The following is a 23,230-nucleotide window of genomic DNA, read 5'->3' as shown; positions in this document are numbered from 1 at the left end:
TATTCATTCATTTATATAACAAATATTTTTTAAACAGTTGTTTGTTCTAGTCACTCTTTTAGACATTAGGGATATGGCAATGAACAAAGCAATTAAAGATCCTGAACTTTATAGAACTTACAGGGGTGAGATTACAACAGTTATATAATGTAATATCAAATAGTGAGAAGGTATATATATATTCTTGGTGCCCCATCCAAACCCATCAACAGGTACCATTTTCAGGCACATAGTCCTGGCTTCTGACTGCTAGCACCTGAACCCTTTTCCTGAGAACTTTTACCAGGCACCAGATACCATTCCATTCTTGAGCATGAAAAACCCCAAAATTCCAAGTGTAAATGCCCTCTGGAAACTGCCATCAACTAATGCTTAAGGGGATTTATTGATTCAATAACATACTTCCTCGATTCATGGCTATACAAGCTCTGATGTTTGTATTCTGCACTAGTTTCCAGAGTTTCTAGCATGAGCAAGCTTCATTTGCCTCTGTGGTAACGCTTCGAAATATAATCTTTACTGACTTCCATTCCTTTATTTTCAACCTAAGGCTTTATATTTCAAGTGGGTTTCTTGTAGACAACATGTAGTTAGTCTGGGTTTTTTAAATCTACTCTGACAATCTTTGTCTTTTAATTGCTATAATTAGACCATTTGCATTAAAAGCGATTGTTGATATAGTTGTTGTAATAGCTACCATGTTTGTAATTATTTTCAATTTGTTGAATTTGTTTTTGTTTCTCTGCCTGTTTTTCCCTACTTTCCTTGGTTCTAACTGAACCATTTATGATTCAACTTTATCCCTTCTTCTAGAGTATAGATTATACTCCTTTTTAATGCTTTTTTTTAGTGGTTGATCTAGGGTTTACAACATACGTATTTACTAATCTGAGTCCACCTTCATATAACTGTACCATTTCACATACAACATAGATATCTTATATGAGAGTATTCTTAATTCTTCTCCCAGTCCTTTCTGACATTGTTGTGATTCATTTTATTTAGCCATATGCAATAATCACCCAATTCATTTGTAACATTATTGTTTTAAATAAAATTAATTTTTGGATCCATCAAGAATAGGTATGTATGTATAGATAGATGATATAGACAGACAGACAGACAGATAGATGATAGATAAAGATATAGATATATCTTGATTGATACGCCTTCATTTATTTTTTGTCCAATACTTTTCCTACATAATTTTCTTTCTGAAGAACTTCTTTTAACATTTCTTACAGGTCATATTTGTTGGCAATGAATTCATTTATTTTTGTTTATCCAAGAAAGTCTAGTTCTGCTTTACTTTTGAGGGATAATTTTGCTAGATATAGAGTTCTAGGTTAATGTGCTTTTTGTTCTGTTCTGTTTTTCTTTCAATGCTTTTTTCACTCTCCTCTCATTTGCTTGGTTTCTGATGAAAAGTCTGTTGTAATCATTATCCTTGTTTCTCCCTAAGTAAGGCTTTTCCCCCTGTTTTGAAATCTGAATTCAAGATTTTCTCTGTTTGTAGCTTTTTTGCTGTATAAATATGGTATGTCTAGGTGATTGTTGCTGTTGTATCATTATTTATATTCTTTTGGTGTTCTCTGAGCTTCCTAAATCTGTGGTTTGGTGTGTGTTATTAATTGGAAAAATTTTCAGTCATTATTACTTCAAATATTCTTTCTACTCCTTTATCTCTCTTCTCCTGATACTCCAAATACACATATGTTATACTGTCTGGTATTATCCTATAGTTCCTGGATGTTCTTCTGTTCTGTTTTCTTCCTTTCTTCATTTCAGTTTGAAAGATTACATCTTCAAGTTTACTGATCCTTTTCCCAGCTGTGTCACATCTACTGATGAGTCCATTGAAGGCATTTTTCATTTTAAACTGTTTTTGATTTCTATCATTTTCATATGATTCTTTCCTAAAAATTTTATTTGTTTACATAAGCCATCTATTCCTGCACTGTGCCTACTTTTTCCATTAGAGATTTTAACACATCAGTCATGGTTGTATTAAATTCCCTCTCTGATAATACCAACATCGATGTAATATCTAAATCCTGAGCCTTGTTCTAGTGCTTATTGTTTCCCTTCAGACTGTTTCTTTTCTTACCTTTTGGAATTCTTTGTAATTTTTGGTTGGAAGCTGGACATGTTATTAGGTAATAGAAACTAAGGTCCTCTAGTGTCCTTGATTGTGTGTGCCTTTTTAACTTCTTGTTCCCCTATGTACATCTCCTCAGAAAAAGTGGGTAATGTGCAACTCCTTCAGCTCTAATCCACTATGATACTAGAGCCCTATAGCTGGGGTTGGGAAGGTGTGGGGAGGGGGAGCATTTTATAACCTTTCAGTATTAGTCCTCTAATGTATCTCCATCTCAGGGCTATGACTGTCCTATGTGTTTCTCCTGTGATATAGCTCCTTTATCTCTGTCTCCCGAGCCCTAACTCCATTTTTTTTTTTTTTTTTTTTTTTTGGCTGTTGAATTCCCACTCTATTTTTGGAAGCCATGACCCTTGTTGACCATGTCAACCCCACAACTTTAATGAGGCAGGAAGACTATAGAGAAAGTAAATTCCTTTTCCTGGCTAGAATAGCATCTTTGAATTGAGACATGGAAATACCCTATCCCTTGGGAGTGGGTTTTAGTTACAGATAAGGACCTTGGCTTATTTCACATTAGTTTTTAATTCCTAACCACCTTTCAGGGACACAAGGGACTTTCTCAGACTATCCGCATGAGAACCTGATGGAATTCATCAAAAGAAAGTAAACAGAAATGTTTGGTGTCCCTCTAAGATTTCAGCCACGAGGAGTTTCTGTCTCACACATTAAACCATAGTCAGCCCATAGAATTCATTAGTTAACATTTGAGAGTTCCTACCAATTCATGGCTCCAGCAATTTCTAATCCAAGTAAGCAGATATTTGTTACTGAATGTGCTTGTCTCTCCAGATTTTGAAGTGGAGTTTCACCCTATGACCTTTGTTCTCTCACAGTTCTGAGAAAAAGAATTGATTTTCATTTTTCATAGATTGTTCTTGTTGTAAGGACAGGAGCGATGACTTCCAAGGTCTGTACATGTCAGAGCTGAAACCAGAAATCTTTATCTGCTTCCTATTCTCTTCTCACTTTGCCACTCTCCTGCCACTGTTTCCTGAGATCTCAAATAAACCACTTAAACTCCACTCCTTGTCTCACTGTTTATTTCTAGGTAAACTCAAGCTAAGAAAACCAGTGAGACATTTTACTAGAGAAACTGTTCTGCCTTACTCTTCTGGTTACTGTCACAACTGAGACGGTAACAAATATGCATCAGATCATTACACCCCTTTCCAATACCTTTCAGAGAAAATGGCTGCTGCCGATAAAATTAAGAGATTTCTAAGATGAAACAAGTACCTTGGATGACTACCGCTCATCTACACTGGGACTCTTTGCAGCATCTATTTATATAGAATATCCATGTTGGAATTATTAATCTCCATAGGATATTTTATAAACATGAACTAGAATTCCACACACTTCAGCTAGCATTCAGCTTCAGAAAACCTGATACACTTTTTTCTGGTTTGCCTTGAAAATGAGATTCCCCGTAGCCTTGCTTTATGCATCGGGAGACTGCAGAGTAATGTTAAATTTCAGCCAACTATTAAAATATGCTGTCCCTCAGATCTTTCCAAACATGAGGGGAAGAGTGTAACCCAATTTTCTGTTACCTTCTCAAGCTGTACTAAATACTGTGTTAAATTAACCAGAGGGCCTAACAAGTCTTAGTCACAGGGTAGGGCTTCCTGTAGGACCCATGGATGAAAACAGAAATGAATGCGTCCAAAAAGGCAAGCCAAGTGAGGTAGGCAAGAACGTATTCTGATAGTTAAAGCTTGGGGATCCATTCTTCTTTTACATGAACAGATTCTATGCCAGTTATCCAGTGGTTGTTATCAGCTGAACAACAGAAGAGAAACAGATAAAACCTTATGAATGAATACTCTTGCTTAAAACTAATTCTGAAAGAAGTTACCAATTTTGAGAAACAACTTTGTCCAATTCTCGTAAATGTGGACATTAAAGTATACTTTGTCCTTGCTGTTGGGTTCTACTCAATTTTGCTCACCAGAGCTGTCTGTAGAAATATGATATTCAATACAGAGTTTTGTTTTTTGTTTTCCTTTTGTATTCTGTCTCTGCCTTCATCTCTCATGGTGTTATAGCTGCATTTCTGTGGAATCCTTCTAAAACAAAACCTCACATTTAAATGCATATATGTTATTATAATTCCATTCAATAAATCTGTGACTTTTGATTAAATTGTAACTTTCTGACTCAACCTTTACTTGTGCCTTCTATATTCTTCAAAATTATATTGTTATCCATTTTCAGCCTTTGAAATAATGGAACCTAGCTTTTAAGAAGAGAATGACATATATTTTGAGACAATAGCACAGCCTTTGTCACTCAGAAATGGTTACCCTTTTGCCTAATAGAAAAGGGATTTAAATTGGATAGACTAACATCAGTTTTCCTGCATGCCTTCTTTTGTACTCAGTCTCTCCTTATTGTTATTATAGCTTTCAGATTCCAACACCCAAAGGTGCTCTATAACTGTTTTCCTCCTGAATAAACTTTCTCTTTTTCACATTAAAGGGGAAGATGAAAGAAGAAAAGCCATAAATAGAATGAAACCCTACTATTAATGACAACATGGATGGACCTTGAAAGTATTACGCTAAGTGAAATAAGTCAGATGGTAAAAGACAAATACTCTATGATTTCATTCATATGTGGAATCTAAAACAAATGAACAAACAAAATAAAACAAAAACAAATTCACAGGTACAGGGAACAGACTAATGGTAACCAGAGGAGAAATGGGTTGGAGTGTACAAAATGAGTAAAGGGGGTCAACTATATGGTGATGGATGGTAACCAGACTTGTGGTGGTGATCACTTTGTATCCAGATGTTAAATTACAAAGCTGTACACCTGCAACTTGTAAGAAAAAGGTAAAGAAGACAGAGAATAAAAAGTTTTTTCTTCTAGAATGATGATAACGGAATTTATCTTTAAGGAAATAGCATTTTAGCAGAGATCTGCTGGAAGTTAACAACAACTTTGTACAAACTTTTGGTGTAAAACGTTCCATGCAGAATAAATAACAAGTCTAAGTATGAAAGTGGGTGTATGGTTGAGAAAGTTTCAGAAACATTAAGGAAATAAGGGTGGCTAAGGCAAAGTGAGAGAGAGAATGCTAGAAGATGATGGCAGAGCTGTAGCCAGGAACCAGGTAGAGTAGGAATTGTGTGTAGGTCATTGTAAGGATATTTATTCTAATGACGATGAAGGACTATTGGAGAGTTTTGAACTGAAGAGTGATATCATCTTAAATTAGTCTAGGAAATGTAGCTGATAAGCAAGGCATTCATAGGAAACACCAAAAAAAAAAAATCAAACAAAATCTTTATAATCTTAGCCCAGTTCTTCTTAAAATTCAAGCTAGGACAAAGGTTTCTATGCAGTTAGTTATTTGGGAAATTATTCCAGGAAGCAGAAATGAAGTTCCAGAAAAATAAAACAGGTAAGTAAGGAAAAGTCATATAAGGGTATAGTGATAGCCTCTATTACAAGTACTGGTGCTCCATCTCACTGGGACCCTCTGTGGAATCTTGAAGTGGGTCTCAGAAATGACGGCCTGGGGACGCCTGGGTGGCTCAATTGTTGGGTGTCTGCCTTCAGCTTGGGTCCTGGGATCGAGCCCCACATCGGGCTCCCTGCTCCGCGGGAAGCCTGCTTCTCCCTCTCCCACTCCCCCTGCTTGTGTTCTCTCTCCTACTCTCCCTGCTGTGTCTCTGTCTGCCAATTGGGTAAATCTTAAAAAAAAAAAAAAAAATGACTGCCTGATAGATAAAGGAGGAAAGAATTTATCCTGGCGTTCTTACCCCCCACAGTGTTCAAGAGTGGACCTATATTGCATTCACTCCTCAGCACTTCTGGGTTGTGCATTTTTTAGTGCTGAGTGAGATCCTACAAACTCCCATTTCATGAATCAGAGAAGCCCCTGGACAGGAAAGTAAGATGTTTCAACATAGGCTGGGGCAAAATGCAGTCACGTGGCACCCGTGAAGCTGCTGGACCATCTCAGAGTCAACCACTTAAGTAACGACTAGAACAAAAGACATGGCCTAGAAGATGTACACTATTTTACAGGGAATGTAGACTGTGGACTATGGACTTCCAAATTAAGTGTCTTCTGTCTAGATATTCTTCTAGAAAAGAAGTTTTACCATCTCTTTGTTTTTTTTTAAAGATTTTATTTATTTGACACAGAGAGAGAGAGAGCACAAGCAGGGAGAGTGAGAGAGGGAGAAGGAGACACCCCGCTGAGCAGGGAGCCCGATGCTCGGCCTGATCCCAGGACCCTGGGACCATGACTTGAGCAGAAGGCAGACGCTTAACGACTGAGCCACCCAGGTGTCCCTCTGTGATTAATTTTTTCATTATAATCAAAATGTATCAAAGACTTGTTTTTGCTTCCTTTTTTTAAAGAACTTATGATAAAATTTATCCTGAATTTACATCACAAGGAAGCTTTTATTCTTTTTTTTTAATTATGTTCAGTTAGCCAACAAACGGTACATCATTCGTTTTTGATGTTGTGTTCAAGGATGCTTTTATTCTTGATGAAGTAATATCAGAGAGACAGAGACAGAGAGACAGAGGGAGAGAGAGAGGGGGAGATTTTCCTAAGTATTTTAAGTGTTAATTACATACAAATGTTCCTTTTCAGCATTGAAAATAATTATGCATTAACAGTGCCCCCATCTATTTTTATCTTTGTAATTTTAATTTCTTTAAAGGAGTATTCCTAGCAGAAATATTAGGATGTAATATATGATGACAACTACTATTTAGCAATAATAATTTATATACAGCATAACTTGGTATTAGCTCTAAAGGCATTCCCCAAATAACTGGATACTACAAACCCAAGCATGAGCACAGCTATTTTAAAAATATTATGTATCTAGTGCTGCTAATTTCTGTTTTGTTCGCTTGTTATATATGTGCAAAAGTGTCTACATATATGTTGAATGTCTGCCAGTGCTTGGCTCTGTTAAAAGCATTGGAGATAGAGAAGTAAACAAAACAGCTACAAATCACTGCCCTCATGGAGCTCACATTCCTCAGGGAAGACTACTCGAGTGCACCAAGTTATGGATGCCTTTCAGGAGAAGCTGAATATTATCTGACACCAAATGTTATGCTGAAGCCACCATGAGATGTGTCCTTTTGGAAAATAACTTTTCTCTCTTCACAGTCCCACATTCGTACTATTCATTTTTCAATAAATGGTGGGTGGAATGGCCCTGGGCCTGTGGATAAAACATTAACTTCTATGTTTCAGTTTGCTGATCTGCAAAAACTATTTCACTGTGCAATTGCTAAGGTTGCATATTAAAACATTCTTGACTTTCTAACTTTGGAATTATATGCTACTTACCTGAAAGTAAGGATTCAACCTTTATTCTTTTTAGAAATCTCTAAAATGCGATGGATTTGGATGACCTGACTAGCTACAAGAAGCCTGTCCCTTCTTCACTTTCTACCATCACATTCAGTGGGACATTACAGAAATTGTGTACATTCTTGAATAGCGTGGGTTTGCCAGATAGAAGGGGGAAATCTGAGGTTGAGTTTACATGAACCGCTGTGCTCTTTCTTCATCTCACTCAAATATATTTCTTACCTTCTACAGTGGAATGGTTGTGTTGAATATGTCATTGTGCTTTATAATCTCAGTCAGTGCCTCTTTCAGTATCATCCACAATGAAGAAGAAGGGCCATGGGGCATTGGAGCATGTCACCTAATAAAGATTGATTTTGTCTGCATACATTTGAAAAAAATGTATAATCAATGACAATACATATGATTCCTTTCCCGTATGATGCACATACAACAACCAATTCCTCTAGTTTCTAACATTTTCTAGAATACAGCTCTAAGTCTTTACTGTGGCTTGTTTCAAATTGAAAGTTCTCGTGTAAAAATGTTCCTTTACTGAACCTTAGTTCAACTATAGTTTCAGCTATATTTTTTTCATATCTTAGAGGATGATAGATGATAGATAGATAGATAGATAGATAGATAGATAGATAGATAGATAGATAATAGAGAGATGATAGAATAAACATATGTCAAAATATTAGCAATAATTTTAATTAAGTGAAGGTTATATAAGAGTTTATTATTGGGGCGCCTGGGTGACTCAGTCAGTTAAGTGTCTGACTCTTGAGTTTGGATCAGGTCATGATCTCAGGGTTGTGAGATTGAGCCCGGCTTGGGGCTCAGCTGGAAGTCTGCTATCCCTCTCCCTCCCTTCACTCTCTCTCTCTAAAAATGAATAAATAAAGTCTTTTTTTAAAAAAAAAGAGTTTATTATCCTATTCTTATAACATTTCTATATGTTTATTTCTCAATATTTTCTCAGTATTTTTTTTCAAAATGTGAAGTATACTTTAAAAATTTTTTCTGAGAAGTAAATTGCAATGAGTAATAAAACAAAAAGAGGAAAGACATAAAAGAGACTGAGAAACATATCAGATCATGGGAATGTATGAGCCTTATTTGAAATCTGTTTTTTAAAAGAAAGAAAAAAGCCTTAGAATTTTAAAAGAAAATAAATCTGTTTTGAACAAACTAGTTTAAACTATTAGATGATTGTAGTTATTTGAACACACTGGATATTTGATGATGGTAAGGAATGATTGTGGTTCCTTCATTGTTGTATCTTTAGGTCTGATACTGGTTATGTGATGATATTTGTAAAAAGTCTTATTTTAGATACATTCTGAAAGATTTACAAGTAACAGTACATGAACTTGGGAATTTCCTTAAAAATTATCTGAAGCAGAGGAAAGGGTATTAGATAGGAGAGGTAAGTTGAAATAGGTTGACCCTGAGTTGATAATTAATGAATCCAGCTGATGGTTATGTGAGGGTTATTATACTATTTCTACGTTTTTTATGTGCTTAAAAGTGGTGAACATAGTAAAATGCTATGAACCAGATTATTTTGGTTCAAATATGGGCTGCACATTTATTCATTATACATCCTTGAGCTAATTATTTAACTTTCTTGTACTTTGGTACCTTCACCTGTAAAATGAGAAAATGTTTAAACTACACATCTCTATAATTTTAATCAGGATTAAGTGAGTTAATACATGCACACTCTTAATCAGTGACTGATCCTAAACAAGCACCAAGTAAATGCTCGCTATTGTTTTTGATTTGTTTTTCTCTTCAAATCTAGACTCGGGCTAATATTTTGGAAGGATGCAATTTACCTACAAATTTTAGTTTGCTTTACTCAAAAATTCTCCCATTTTTGTGGAAAGAATAAGTAAGAAAAAATTATTGCTTCTCTGAGGGAATATCAGTCTTAGGAAGAGAAAGTAAACTTACACAATAATAAGAAATAATGAAGTATTTTGAGAGAGAAAGTAGCTTAAATGTAATTATAATTAATGGGGAGAATCAACTAGTTTGCAAAGAAATTGCTGTTCAAGAATATTATTTGGAGAGCTAACTCAGCTTTGAGCCAAAAACTATTGCCATTATAATATAACTCATATTGATTGGAATTTTATCTCTGCTTCACACACTTTAGCTGTGAAATCATAGTACTTAATTTTTGTTTCATTTAAATTGGCTAATCCACAAAGTATTATATTAAAGATTTTGTAAGAATTCAGTAATGAGTTCAGTTATATATGACTCATTTTCATCTTTTTAAACAAGCTTTTTTTTTAAACAACATATTGGAAGGAATCAAAAAGAATAATAGGAAGTATTTCACAAATCTGCTGAGAAATGGCAAATTAAATACTGAATTTATAAATCATATATAAGTGATTTGAATGATTTCGTAGCTTACCACCTCTGTGCAGTTGATAAAACTAATAGAAAAATGGATCATTGTCTTTACAGTGAGAAATTGCATTATGTATTTTTAGATTATGGCAAATATATTTATCGGTTACCATAATGTATATTACAAGGTATATATACAAATATGACAAATTTTATGATATGTGTTATGTGCATAAATACATAGTACAATAAAGTAAGGAAAGTCTTAGTCATTCATTAAATTACAATTAGTGAACCACGTTTGCATTTTGTAGAAGCAATTTAAACATTCAAACTCTTGAGTCCTTTTTAGCTTGTGTATTTAGAGAGAGGACAGTTGCCACTGACATAGAGAGGACTGTGTCATCTCATCTCCATATGCCAGTGCCTGAGAGAATTGGTTTCTTAGAGTAGTGCATAAGAGGCCTGAATATGTAGTTAATTTGAATTTTAAAGGAATTGAGTATGAGAGAATCTGTAAGTTAGAAACATAATATATTCTGTGGTAGCAACTGAAATTTAGTCTTCATATCAGCACTTCAGCAAAAGACCTGAACAATGTTTCAATATGTAGAATTTATTTACGTCTAACAACATTAACATTTAGGAACCATGAAACAGCAAGTAAATTTAGATTTAAAAAAAACTAGAAGCCACAAACATTTTGCTATTTTATGTTTCGTAAATGAAAGCTAATGATAACTGACTACGTTTTTCATTTTTTTCTGGGGTTTGATTATATAGCCATCTTTGTTTACTGTGAGCATGATGAAAGCAATCTGCTTGTATACAGTTTAATCCTTTTCAGTTTAGGTAAATAACTTGCAGAAAAGAATCTCATTTTCTAAAGATGTAGAGAATTTTTAAAAATTCAACTTAAAATGATATGGGTCACGATGAAAACATTAGTCAAATGAAATCTAGTTGGGATATATAAGTTACTCTCTAGATATTTAAAGAAACAAGCAAACAAAAATACCAAACTTGAATATTTGTGCACCAATATGGGCTTCATGCAGGACACATTTTAGATGTTGTTCAGAATTTACAAGTTTTATGTTAACTAAGCCATTGCCAGAAATCCGCAGTTGAATCAACATAACTATATGATTTTTGTTTTCTTTTCTTTGCCAACAAGACACAGGAACTTGTTCAAACAAGGGTTTCTATTTCCTTGTTTGGTTTACTTCTCCATGTTTTTGCTGTTCTTTCCACCATTTATCTTGGCTTCTTCAGTTAATCTTTTATTCTCTTCAGCTCATAATTTCTTCTGATTTAGCTTTCTGGAATTTGCTTTATTTTTCTTTGTTATATTCTGTTTCTAACTAATTATTATGCTAAAGTTGACAACTGTCAGAACAAAGTCAACTCAGGGAAGAACTAATTGCTGCCTTCCTTGAAATTTTATTTTTTAGGATTATGCTGAGAAGGAGAACACCATAGCAAAAGCTCTGGAAGATCTGAAGGCCAATTTTTACTGTGAACTCTGTGACAAGCAGTACTATAAGCATCAAGAGTTTGACAATCACATTAATTCATATGACCACGCTCACAAGCAGGTAAGAAAGAGGTATCCAAAAAAAACCCTGATATTTCTGAACTTTTGTAATAATTTAAGTTGTATAAACTATATAAATACAATATTTTTATGTTTTTGTAATGCAATTTTTACAGATGCCATTCTGGGATGATAATTTAATGACTTATAGCAAAAGACAGTTTTTGTTTTTGTTTTTTTAAAGCCCTGAAAATAAAGTCTGAAGTAAATAACCAACGCAAAGAAATACCTGTCAGTTGCCTTTTGGTGATTGGCGGTAATTTAAAAATTATATTCTACAGGTGGTGATCCTCTAAATGTCTACCAATTTATTAAGTTTTAAATAGTTTTAAGCAAATAATGATATTTATCAAATGTAAATGAACTTATAATTCTTTACAGAAACCATTTCCCATTTAAACCCCCATAAAAATATGAAAAAAAGCTAATTTAATATGGTAAAAATAATCCATAGTTACTGGTTACATACTTAATATGTATATGATATAGTCTATTTTAATATTATTTTCATTTTGCCATCAATTGTAAATCCAAGATTGATTTTCAACACTCTGTGTAAAGATGAGTTTAAAGCAGTGATGTCAGAAGTGAAGTGAATAATACAGATTCCATTTTCTCATATCCTTTACATTTATCAGAGCAACTTCTTTCATTGTTTAGCTAGCTTGATATGATACAACAATTTCGGTTATCACTAATTTATATTTTCTCTTCTTAGCCATCACTTACAAATATCATCTACATAGCATTTCGGTATTAATAAAAGGTACATTTTTAACCCATGAATTTGCCCTAACTTTCCGTTAACATTAGAGTTATTTAGCATAAGAAAGATTAGGGGAAAATGATTATGTTGAGTGCTTATGAATCAATGGTATGTACTTTCTTTTGCTGTCCATCCTTCCTTTCTTTCACACCAACAAAACTGTGCTTGAGGAGGCTATTGTGCAGAGAACATGAGCCTTCACTTATATACATCACTAATGAATGCATACCGGTCTTGATGATCTGCCCTTGCCTTTCCTTTTCCAGGTCTACTTGCATACTAGGTAAGGGGAAATTTTTGATGGAAATATTGTTCCTTTTCTTACATGAAAATGCATAATATAAATATAGATATATACACACATTCATATATCAGTGCTTGATTTGAATATTAAAATCCATCAGACAATAGTATTGATTTAATTTTGCAGATAGTGACATATATTCTATAAAAGGATTCTGGAACGCTTCTCCTGATGTGGTAAATCTGAGAAAGGTGTTCCTCTGATTTTTCCTAAATACCTAAAGGCACAAGATATGTTATAACATACATGTTTCATTGTGTAAACTAGGTATTTGGAAATATGTGTATATGTGTCTTAAGACTATCTTACCAGCTATTACTATCATTTGCCAAAGAATGCTTTATTCAACCATAGATTGTCTGGAAGATCAGACTCACATAAATTATTATGAGGACCTTTCCAGTTCCATATTCTTAGTAGAGTTAGGATACTATATACTGTACACACAGATGGGCCAAGGAAATTCAGTCTGGGTCTGGGCTGTTATTTTGAAAGTCCAGAGGGTCACTTTTGATAATGCTCAGGGGTATCAGGCCCTAGAGATGGGTACATTATCTGAATGGCCATGGAGTCTGATAGATAGCAGTCTTAGTTGATTAATTTAGTCTGACTCAATGTTACAGTAACTGAAAATATCGAAAATCTATATACCCTTCCCCTAGGATAGTGACAACTCTTTCAGTGTGTCTTCCAAAAATATACTCTCCCTTTTCCGAGCAATAGCCTCACCCCCGTGACTGTTATCAGTGTTCTTACCACATGATGCCACACGTTGGCATCGTGAAGTAGAGAGGGATGAAATTTGGAGGTGGATCATTCAGATTTTTTTTCCTCCTGAGAACTTATAGTTGAGATACAAAGAAAAGAAAAAAAATTCTGTCTTTAGTTTGACTGTGGTTGGACCAAACCCTTGAAAATATAATCCTGAGTTGTGGCTAAGTACATCGAAAAGTTGAGAAAGCTGGTTTGCAAAAAGAAAGAACAAAACAATGCACGAAGAATGAGATGCAAGTGGCCATGTGATAAGTGAAGGAAAATGAGTGTGGACATAGCAATTCTGATTTCGAATGGCTTTCAGATAAAAGGAGTCCTTCCAACAGCTTATCTGTAGATTCTGAAAGATATTTCAGATCCTTAGATTCTGAAAGGTATTTCACCTTGCTACTATTAAATGAACTCAAAGGAAAAACAAAACAAAACCCTAGCTTAATACTTATTACTTGCAACTAAACCAAACCAAACCAAGCCAAACCCCTCTTCCTAAAATATTAACTCATCTGTGGAGAATCGTTTTGGTTTCCAAAGGAAAAAAAATCCGCAAGAAACAGGTATGCTCAATGTCCATATGACCAGCAGTTAACTTTCAGGCAGAAAACCCACATGTACATGATTTGGGAGGCGAGAATTCTACCACTGAACCACCAATGCCCACATGTACATGATTTGGATACTTCTTGAATGGAATTAGAAAAAGGCAAAGAGGCCACACATCTGATGCGTTCATTCATTCACTACACATATACACATAAATCCAAGGGCCACCAGATTCAGGGAGAAGGAGTTGTTGGTGGAATGAGTCCTAACCCTGCTACTTACCTGACTTGGGTAAAATACACAAGGTTCAATAACTCAAATTTTCATTGTTAGGGAGAATAAATGAGAGAACGCACATGACCACACTTTGCAGAGTACTTGAAAAATAGTAAAAGCTCAATTTTTAACTAGTTTTATTTTTACTACTTACTAAAATTTCTTTTCTCCTAGAATGTTTGGGACCCTGACAGTTTGCCTTTGAGACTGCCTTTATTTAGGCTTCCAATAAGGATCTATTTTTGCTTCAAAAAGGCTAATAAAATCTAAAACATATCCAGGTAATCGTGACCTAAGAGCAGTATGCCTGCCTCATGTATCTTTGCAAATCTGTTATGACAGGCTCTGTGTTGCATTTGAACTCTAAGCTTCAAAGAAAAATCTGTTTCTCTCATCCACATGTTCTTTGGATAACTTCAAAATCTCTCTCAAGCTCTCATTGCTAAGACTTGCTAACAGAGAATTAAAAAGAGGAAGGCACAGGTGTACAGAGGTGATCACAATAGTTCACAATTCAGGGTTCATTTTTAGAATATTTTCTCTTTAACTTTGAAACTTGAAAGCCATTGGATTGTGACCCTTTAATAGCAAGGACCATTTCCTTTTTGTCTTCATTCCTCACAGCATCTAGTGGAGCATCTTGCACAGTGTAGACACCCCATCAGGGCTTCCCATATGAATATAAAAGGGCTAGAGTCAAAATTGCATTTAAGATCTCACAATAAGCCATAGTTTTGAGATAGATAAAGCACTGAGTAGTATATAGAATTGTTGAATCTTTATACTCTACATCTGAAACAAATGTAGAAAAAGACCCTGGATAACCATCTGTTTAAAAAGTCATGATCTCAGGGCCCTGGGATCGAGCCCTGTGTCAGGCTCTGTGCTTAGTGGGGAGTCTGACTGAGGTTCCCTCTCTCCCTCACCCTCTGCCCCCACACCCACCCTGTTCTCGCGCACTCTCTCCCTCTCACACTCTCCCTTTTTCTCTAAAATAAATAAATCTTAAATAAAAAGATGATTAGAATAGTTTCCAGTGAAGTTATATCATTCTGAATTCTAGCCATTGAGATTTTTTTAAAAGAATTCTTTTAAGTGAGAAACTCAGCATCTGGTAAAAAGAAAAGGTTTTCCTCTAAACCCTTTGACCTACTTATCTGCCCTTAAACTAAAGTCGCACTGTGTCTGTCTTCTCACCTGGCAGCCTATGGGCAATTCAGAGTTATTTTCACTGTAAGAGATTTGTCACACTGATTTTATGAAGAGATAGAAAAGGGCATGATTGCCTTATTGCTGCTGCCCCTCAAACATTGTGATTTTTACTTTCGCAGCTTCAGTATGGCTGAAGTATCTCCCAAAGGCACTGAAGTGACCTTCCCCAGCAAGTCAAGATTCAGTGCTTTACGGCGTGCTGTTTTTTTCTGCTCCAGAGGAAGTCACAGTCAGGCCAGGTTGTTGGAATTTGCTGGTCCTGCAGGGACTTGTATGGTTATAAAAATGGAGCAAACTTATTCTCAAATTTGAACATTTCCTAACAATTTAAACTTCTGTTCACTGACCTGATACTTGAGAAAAGAATCACTGCTCAATATTTGGTTCTAAATTTTCATCCGCAAAATAATATTTAAAGGTTAATAGGAAAATATGGGGTACAGGTAAAGCAATGCATGATTCAATGCATTTTGAACACCTTCGCTGGATTTTTCTTCTGGTGTGTGCTTCAATCTCATCGTACTATTGTTACTTTGTTTAGCCATTTTGAGGATGAGAAGAATGCAAGAACATACAATTTCCTCCCATAGAACCTCCCTACTGCCCAAAAGTACCTGCCCCGGGAGAAGTACACGTATATGTCTAGCTAATAATGGAACTGTATTGTTTTGACATTTCATATTCAAAGCCATAATTTTAATAGAATTAAACTGAAGTTTTTGTCCATTATTGAGTTTGAGGCAGACTCTGGATAAAATCATTATTTCTAGTGTCTCAGCCAATGCCATTTTCATAAACCTTGCCCAGTGAAGTTCAAATCTTTCCTTTCCATCTTCTGCCATCTATAAGGTTGTTGGCTGTCTATTGAGCCAGTCAATGTTGAGGGTGTGTGAAAAATACTGCAACTTTAATGTTTCTGCTCTATGTCATCTCAATATAATTATGAGAAAAGAAGAGTTAAAAAACTAGATTACAGTAGAGAAATGCATCTAATATCAGAGATTTCATTTTATAATTGTCAATTATGCTTTGTAAACCAATAAAAAGAATGTTCCTTTACCCCCCTGTGTTTGTAACCACTAAAAATTCCGTTTTGTAAAACAAAACAACAATAACTCTAAGGCAACCATTTTAAGCCAAGGTGGTGTATCTTTATTTACGTGTTTGTTTGTTTTATTTTTAATTGAAGTATAGTTGACCTACAGTATTATGTTAGTTTCATGTCTATAATATAGTGACTCGACAATTATAGATATAGTACAACATGCTCACCACAGTAAGTATAGTCACCATCTGTCACCATACAGGGTGATTACAGTAGTACTGACTATATTCCCTGTGTTGGACTTATCCTCCCTGTGGCCTATTTATTTTATCACTGCAAGTCTGTACCTCTTAATTCCCTTCACCTTTTTCTCCTATCCTCCTACCCACCTCCCCTCTGGCAACCAACAGTTTGTTCTCTGCATTTATGAATCTGTTTCTGTTTTGTTTTCTCTCTAGATTCTACACATAAGTGAAATCATAGGGCATTTGTCTGTCTATGTCTGACTTATTTCACTTAGCATAATACCCACTATGTCCATCCACATTGTCACGAATGGCAAGATTTCATTCTTTTTTATGGCTGTTACTCCAATGTGTATTTATACACCATATCTCCTTTATCCATTCATCCATCGGTGGACACTTAAGTCACTTTCCTATCTTGGCTATTGCAAATAATGCTGCAATAAACAGAGGGGTGCATATGTGTTAGTGTTAGTTAATGTTTTCTTTTTCTTTGGGTAAATACACAGAAGTGGGATTACTGAACCATGTGTTATTTCTATTTTTATTTTTTTTGAGGAAACTTCATACTGTTTTCCACAGTGGCCACACCAATTTACATTCTTTCCATGTATCTGTTGAACATCTGTTTCTTTCTTTTTTTTTTTTAAAGATTTTATTTATTTATTTGAGAGAGAGAGAATGAGAGACAGAGAGCATGAGAGGGAAGAGGGTCAGAGGGAGAAGCAGACTCCCTGCTGAGCAGGGAGCCCGATGTGGGACTCGATCCCAGGACTCCAGGATCATGACCTGGAAGGCAGTCGCTTAACCAACTGAGCCACCCAGGCGCCCTGAACATCTGTTTCATGTAGTTCCATTTGTTTGCTTTTGACTTCATTTCCCTTGCCTGAGGAAACAGAACCAGAAAAATATTTCTAAGGCCAATGTCTAAGAGTTTACTGCCTATGTTTTCTTTTAGGAATTTTATGGTTTCAGGTCTTACATTTAAGTCTTTCATACATTTTGAATTTATTTTTCAAGTGGTCCAGTTTCATTCTTTTGCACCTAGCTGTTCAGTTTTCCTAATACCATATATAGAAGAGACTGTCCTTTCTCCATTATATATTCTTGCTCCCTTTGCCATAGATTAATTGACCATATAAATGTGGGTTTATTTCTGGGGTCTCTAATCTGTTTTATTGATTTATGTGTTTATTTTTGTGACAGTACCATACTGTATTGATTACAATAGCCATGGAGCATAGTTTGAAATCTGCGATTGTGATGCCTCCAGCTTTGTTCTTTCTCAAGATTGCTTGCTAGTTGGGGTCTTTTGTGGTTCCATAGAAATCTTAGGATTATTTATTCTAGTTCTGTGAAAAATACTATTGGTATTTTTTTAGGGATTGCATTGAATCTAAAGATTGCTTTGAGTGGCATGTACATTTTAATAATATTAATTCTTCCAGTTCTTGAGCATGGTATATCTTTCCTTTTATTGTGTATCTTTATTTTTATTGTGATGATAGTTTATTAATGCTTGGAAGTATATTTTTCTTGTAGGATACATGATGACTTGGTTGGTGGAATCAATTAAATTCTCTCCCTTTATTGTACTATTTTATTTTCTTGTACTATGTTGACAGTGATACTTTAATAAATATATTTTATGATACTATATCTGTTTTTGCAAATAACTTACTTATAGATTTATTATATATTTTACATTATATAGATTGATTTATACTTTTTAAAAAAGATTTTATTTATTCGCCAGAGAGAGAGAGAGAGAGAGCACAAGCAGGGGGAGCAGCAGGCAGAGGGAGAAGCAGGCTCCATGCTGAGCAAGAAGCCTGATGCGGGACTCGATCCCAGGACCCTGGGATCGTGACCTGAGCCAAAGGCAGACGCTTAACCGACTGAGCCACCCAGGAGTCCCAATTTATACTTTTTTAAAACACCTTCTTGTTCTGTGCTGCATGTGTCACCATGGCTTTGCCCCATCTTCCTGTGGGTGTAATCAGTGGTATTCAAAATCTGTTTCCTAGTGTGTAAAAAAAATGTCTAAGGACAATTTAAAAATAGTTGATGCTATGTAAAGATAAATCTGCATAGAATGTACCATGGAATATATGCGGAGACCATATTTAACATTATATTACGATAGGTAATATATTAAATTAATGATGAAATTGCCCTGCGAAGTAAAGCAGAATTTCTAACAAAACTACCTGTGAATTCTCTCCAACCTCTACCCCTCCTACCTTTCATCTCTGTCTTCTGCCCAGTTGTTGAAAATCAGACACATAAGAAATATACCATATATGCATCCCGTGGAGAGCCCGTGCACAACCCATTTTCAGGATATGGTCCACTGTGCCCCTAGCTTCACTAAAGCAACTTGCCCTTTCACATTCTTTGCTCAGGTGATTCTCTGTTTCTTCTGTTTGTTGGGTGTGTATTCTGAGAATAAGCACCTAATTCCAAAGTGCGGTATACAGACTTTCAAGAACTTAACCTGAGCCCGTACTGTGTTACGTTTGAACAGCACTATGTTAGAATCATTGAGTCCGGAGCTTCTTGCAAGTACTAACAGCTGCCTACAAAAAGAGACCCCTGTTTCAGGCACTGGGAACTTGGGGATTTTTGTGATTGTTGTTTGTTTTTATCTGAGGACTATGGCAAGAAGGAAAAAGTGGCAGAAAAGATAGAATATAAGGAGAAAACAGAATACCTACCCTCAGTTCCTCCTTGTAAATCCAATTACTCGTATAGAATTCTTTTTGTTCAAAGACTAAATGTTAAAGCTATTTACATTTGCATGAGTTGTATTTCTTTTCACTTTTACTTCATTAAAAAGGCATATAAAATTATATATACATATATATAAAAAAACATTTTGAAATCTGAAAAAGAAATCCCACCTAATAAATTGATTTTGTCCCCTAATTTTCTTCACGTGCATGTACATTTTTAGATAGGTACCATTTTGTATTCTACAGCATTCAGTTTAATATTGTCAATAGTATTAGTCCATTTATACAGAATTTTCATAATAATTGTTTTAATGGATTCCTAATATCCCATCGAATATTTTTTTTAAAGATTTTATTTATTTATTTGAGAGAGAGAATGAGATAGAGAGAGAGAGAGTATGAGGGGGGGAGGGTCCGAGGGAGAAGCAGACTCCCTGCTGAGCAGGGAGCCCGATGCGGGACTCGATCCCGGGACTCCAGGATCATGACCTGAGCCGAAGGCAGTCGCTTAACCAACTGAGCCACCCAGGCGCCCTCGAATATTTGTTTTTTAACTTAACATTCCCTATTGTTGGATTTGGATTCCTTCAATATTATAAATTCTGATAATTTAATCACTCCTGTACTTGCTTCAGGTTCTTAATTTTCAATCTTGCAAAATCTAGAAAATGAGTATGAAATATAGATAAGATGTCAACATTTTTTGGTTTATAAAGTATCTAGAGATAGATACTGACATATTAATTTCATAGAAATAATTTTCAAAAGGGTCACACATATCAACATTTCCTTAATTTAACAATTTTATTTTTATCACAGTAAAAAAAAAATCTTTCTTTCAATATGGCCTGACTCATCTGATATAAGATTACTAAAATAGAAGTAACATTTAATATAAATTTAATTTTGTATGTTTGTATTTCTAGGTATTGTGTATTAAAGATATGTGTTAACATGCATGTATATTTTTACATTTAAATATAGACAAAGATATGTATCAATATATACTAAAGGTGCACATGTCTGTGTCTATGTTTTTGTTTTTGTGGAAAAACCATGGTCACTATTATTTAATGTTACTTCTTACTCAGTTACTTGCTTAACTAAATACATTGGACCCAATAGGCACTATAATACATATAAAATACATTCAATTGAAAAATCTGTCAAAATAAATATATTAACCCTAAAATTATTTTCTTCATACAGGTTTTACTCTTTAGGGAATTCTGATATGATATAGTATACTCCCACATCCTTACTCCTGCTCAGATCTGACCTCAGTGTATTTGTAGTAATTTGAAAAATGGTGCCTGTGTACTCAGTTGGGGGCAACTATTTTTATTTGTAGGATAAACAGGGATATTAATGGGGAAACAGTTGACACCTCCTTATTGATATTCCTCAATACAATCAAAGGTAAAGTTCAAATCATCAGCATGATGTTTCCAACCAAGGAAGCATGATTCATGTCACAAAATCTGCTGACAAAATCCTCTCCACAATACTAACAACTGCTTTTCTCAGCAGATCAGTGGATTTTTTTAATGTAAAAATATGTCACTCTGTTGTCTTTATCAACAAAGATGTGTGCTAAAAGCTTAAGTGACATGTTTGATAAAAAGAAGATGTGCTAGATCTTAACCCCAATTTCATTTTCACCTGAAATATTGCTGTGGGCTACAAGCTTTTTTTGCCCCTGAGTCCATAAGAAATGTTCTTGTCAATGTTACAATCCTAATGGACTCACGTAAGGGGAAAGATAAAGAAAAAAATATGGCATTGTGTTAAAAAGTTTCGGGACAAACGATTTCAAAGAAAATACCACACAGTGTTTATTTAGCTTATCTTTGGCCACAATGTTTTTATAGAGAAAAACAAAGGAATTTAGCAGACAAAATTACAAAAGTTTTATTTTGGAAGTGTTGCACATAAACTAACACATGCACATATATGTGTATATATGTATGGTATATGTTACTTTTTCCCCTCAAAAGGTAAAATCATGTCCTTCATAAAATATAAAATGACATGTTCAAACATTTTATTCAGCTCTTTAATTAGGAAAGCAATAAGACCCTGAGCCTTGTTAAAAGGATCATTTAAAGAACAACTATATAGTTTTCATACATATCTATATCTATATATGCCTGCTATATATAGATATCTATAGACATAGATATGTGCTATATCGTTAGTCAGGAATGCTGATAATATTTTAATACATCAAAATTGGTTTATACTTATAGGACAATAAAATGTAATATTTAGGGTCATCTTTTGTAAAGCACAAAATCAATCATATCTCTATTGGGCAAAATATATTTGCATTGCAATGAACAATAATGATTTGCATTACTCTCCATTTTCTACAACTTAATTTGCTAAATTCTAAAATTGCCTAGTCAATAGAAACATAAAGATGACCAGCCTTGTAGTTTCAGATTATCCCTGAAAGGTTTCTTATACAAAGACTGCTACTTCACTGAAAATACCCCCTTTTGACTATTTCCAAGTCCTAGAAATTCCTTATTATAACTTCAAATGCAAGAATGACACATTAACATCTGCATTATAGGCTTTTCGCGTACCTGAAGAAAAAATTCACTGTGAGTTCATGTAATGTTCTTCCCTCACACTATGGCCAATGTCTGTCAGATCAGTAGCATATTATATCACAAAAGCACCAGTGTAGTGAAAACTGTGCTACATAATTCAAGAAACTTTGTCGTGAAGCTGAACTTTTATAATTTTATGCTGTGACAAACATTAAGGGAATTGTCTTTTTCATATAAAAATAATAATAGGGTGCCTGGGTGGCTCAGTTGGTTAAGCGACTGCCTTCGGCTCAGGTCATGATCCTGGAGTCCAGGGATCGAGTCCCGCATCGGGCTCCCTGCTCAGCAGGGAGTCTGCTTCTCCCTTTGACCCTCTTCCCTCTCATGTGCTCTCTCTCTCTCATTCTCTCTCTCTCTCAAATAAATAAATAAAAAATCTTAAAAAAATAATAATAGTAAGACTGTCACTAGGGACTAAGAAAGGAAAAGATACTTTATAACTTTATAAAAGATGTTATCTTATTTTATTGTAAATACAATGCATGTATGTAATACATTTATTGTTAACTGTATGCATTTCCTGAAATTATAAAGAGAACTAGCAGGAAAAAAAGGAACTATGCAATGATTTCATCAGAAATGGTTCATATTATGAATGTATTCAAGAAAGATGGACGTGAGCAGTATATTTAACATGTTCTTTCTTTTTTAAAGTGTACAACATAATTAAATAACATAAATTATGAAATGATTCCACAATAAGTTTAGTTAACATCTATCACCTCATGTAGTTACCATTTTTTTTCTTCTGATGAAAACTTTTAAGATCCATTCTCTTAACAACTTTCAAATATACAATACAGTATTGTTAATAACAGTTACCGTGCTGCATATTACCCAGAGCTTATTTATAACTGGAAATTTGTAACTTTTGATCACTTTCACCAATTTTCTCTACCCATACCCCCTGCCTATAGCAACCACCAACATGTTCTCTGTTTCTAGGAGTTCGTTTTTTTAAGATCCCATATATAATTGCAACCATACAGTATTTGTCTTTCTGTGTCTGACCTAATTCATCCATCCATGTTGTTGCAACATGTTCTTAAAAAAAAAGAAATATATTTACTGAAATGACTAAATTTTAGCCCAATGAAGGAAATATAAACTTTCCATTTAAGTATTATCATCTTCTGACTCATTTAAACTCTCCAAAGCCCATTGAGCAAACTAGAAAAGAAATATATCAAAATCACACACACACACACACACACACACACACACACACACACACACACAGACACACTGA

At 34.7% G+C, this 23,230-nt stretch overlaps 1 protein-coding gene across 2 annotated transcripts in view; it reads left to right on the top strand.

Moving 5' to 3' along the window:
- ZNF804A (zinc finger protein 804A) overlaps positions 1-23,230 on the top strand; it is a 307,847-nt gene that overhangs the window by 216,029 nt on the left and 68,588 nt on the right. For both annotated transcript variants that reach the window (XM_025887488.2, XM_073904573.1), the window contains exon 2: positions 11,324-11,467. In XM_025887488.2, the coding sequence (XP_025743273.1) occupies positions 11,324-11,467 (144 nt within the window). The remainder of the gene's footprint in view (positions 1-11,323; positions 11,468-23,230) is intronic.

Source organism: Callorhinus ursinus, unplaced genomic scaffold, assembly GCF_003265705.2.
Source record: "Callorhinus ursinus isolate GAN/ISIS: 27379988/994484 unplaced genomic scaffold, GSC_fseal_2.0 scaffold2, whole genome shotgun sequence".
Classification (NCBI taxonomy): Eukaryota; Metazoa; Chordata; class Mammalia; order Carnivora; family Otariidae; genus Callorhinus; species Callorhinus ursinus.
The sequence above is the reverse complement of the archived record's forward strand: the minus strand, read 5'-3'. Positions and strand labels throughout refer to the sequence as shown.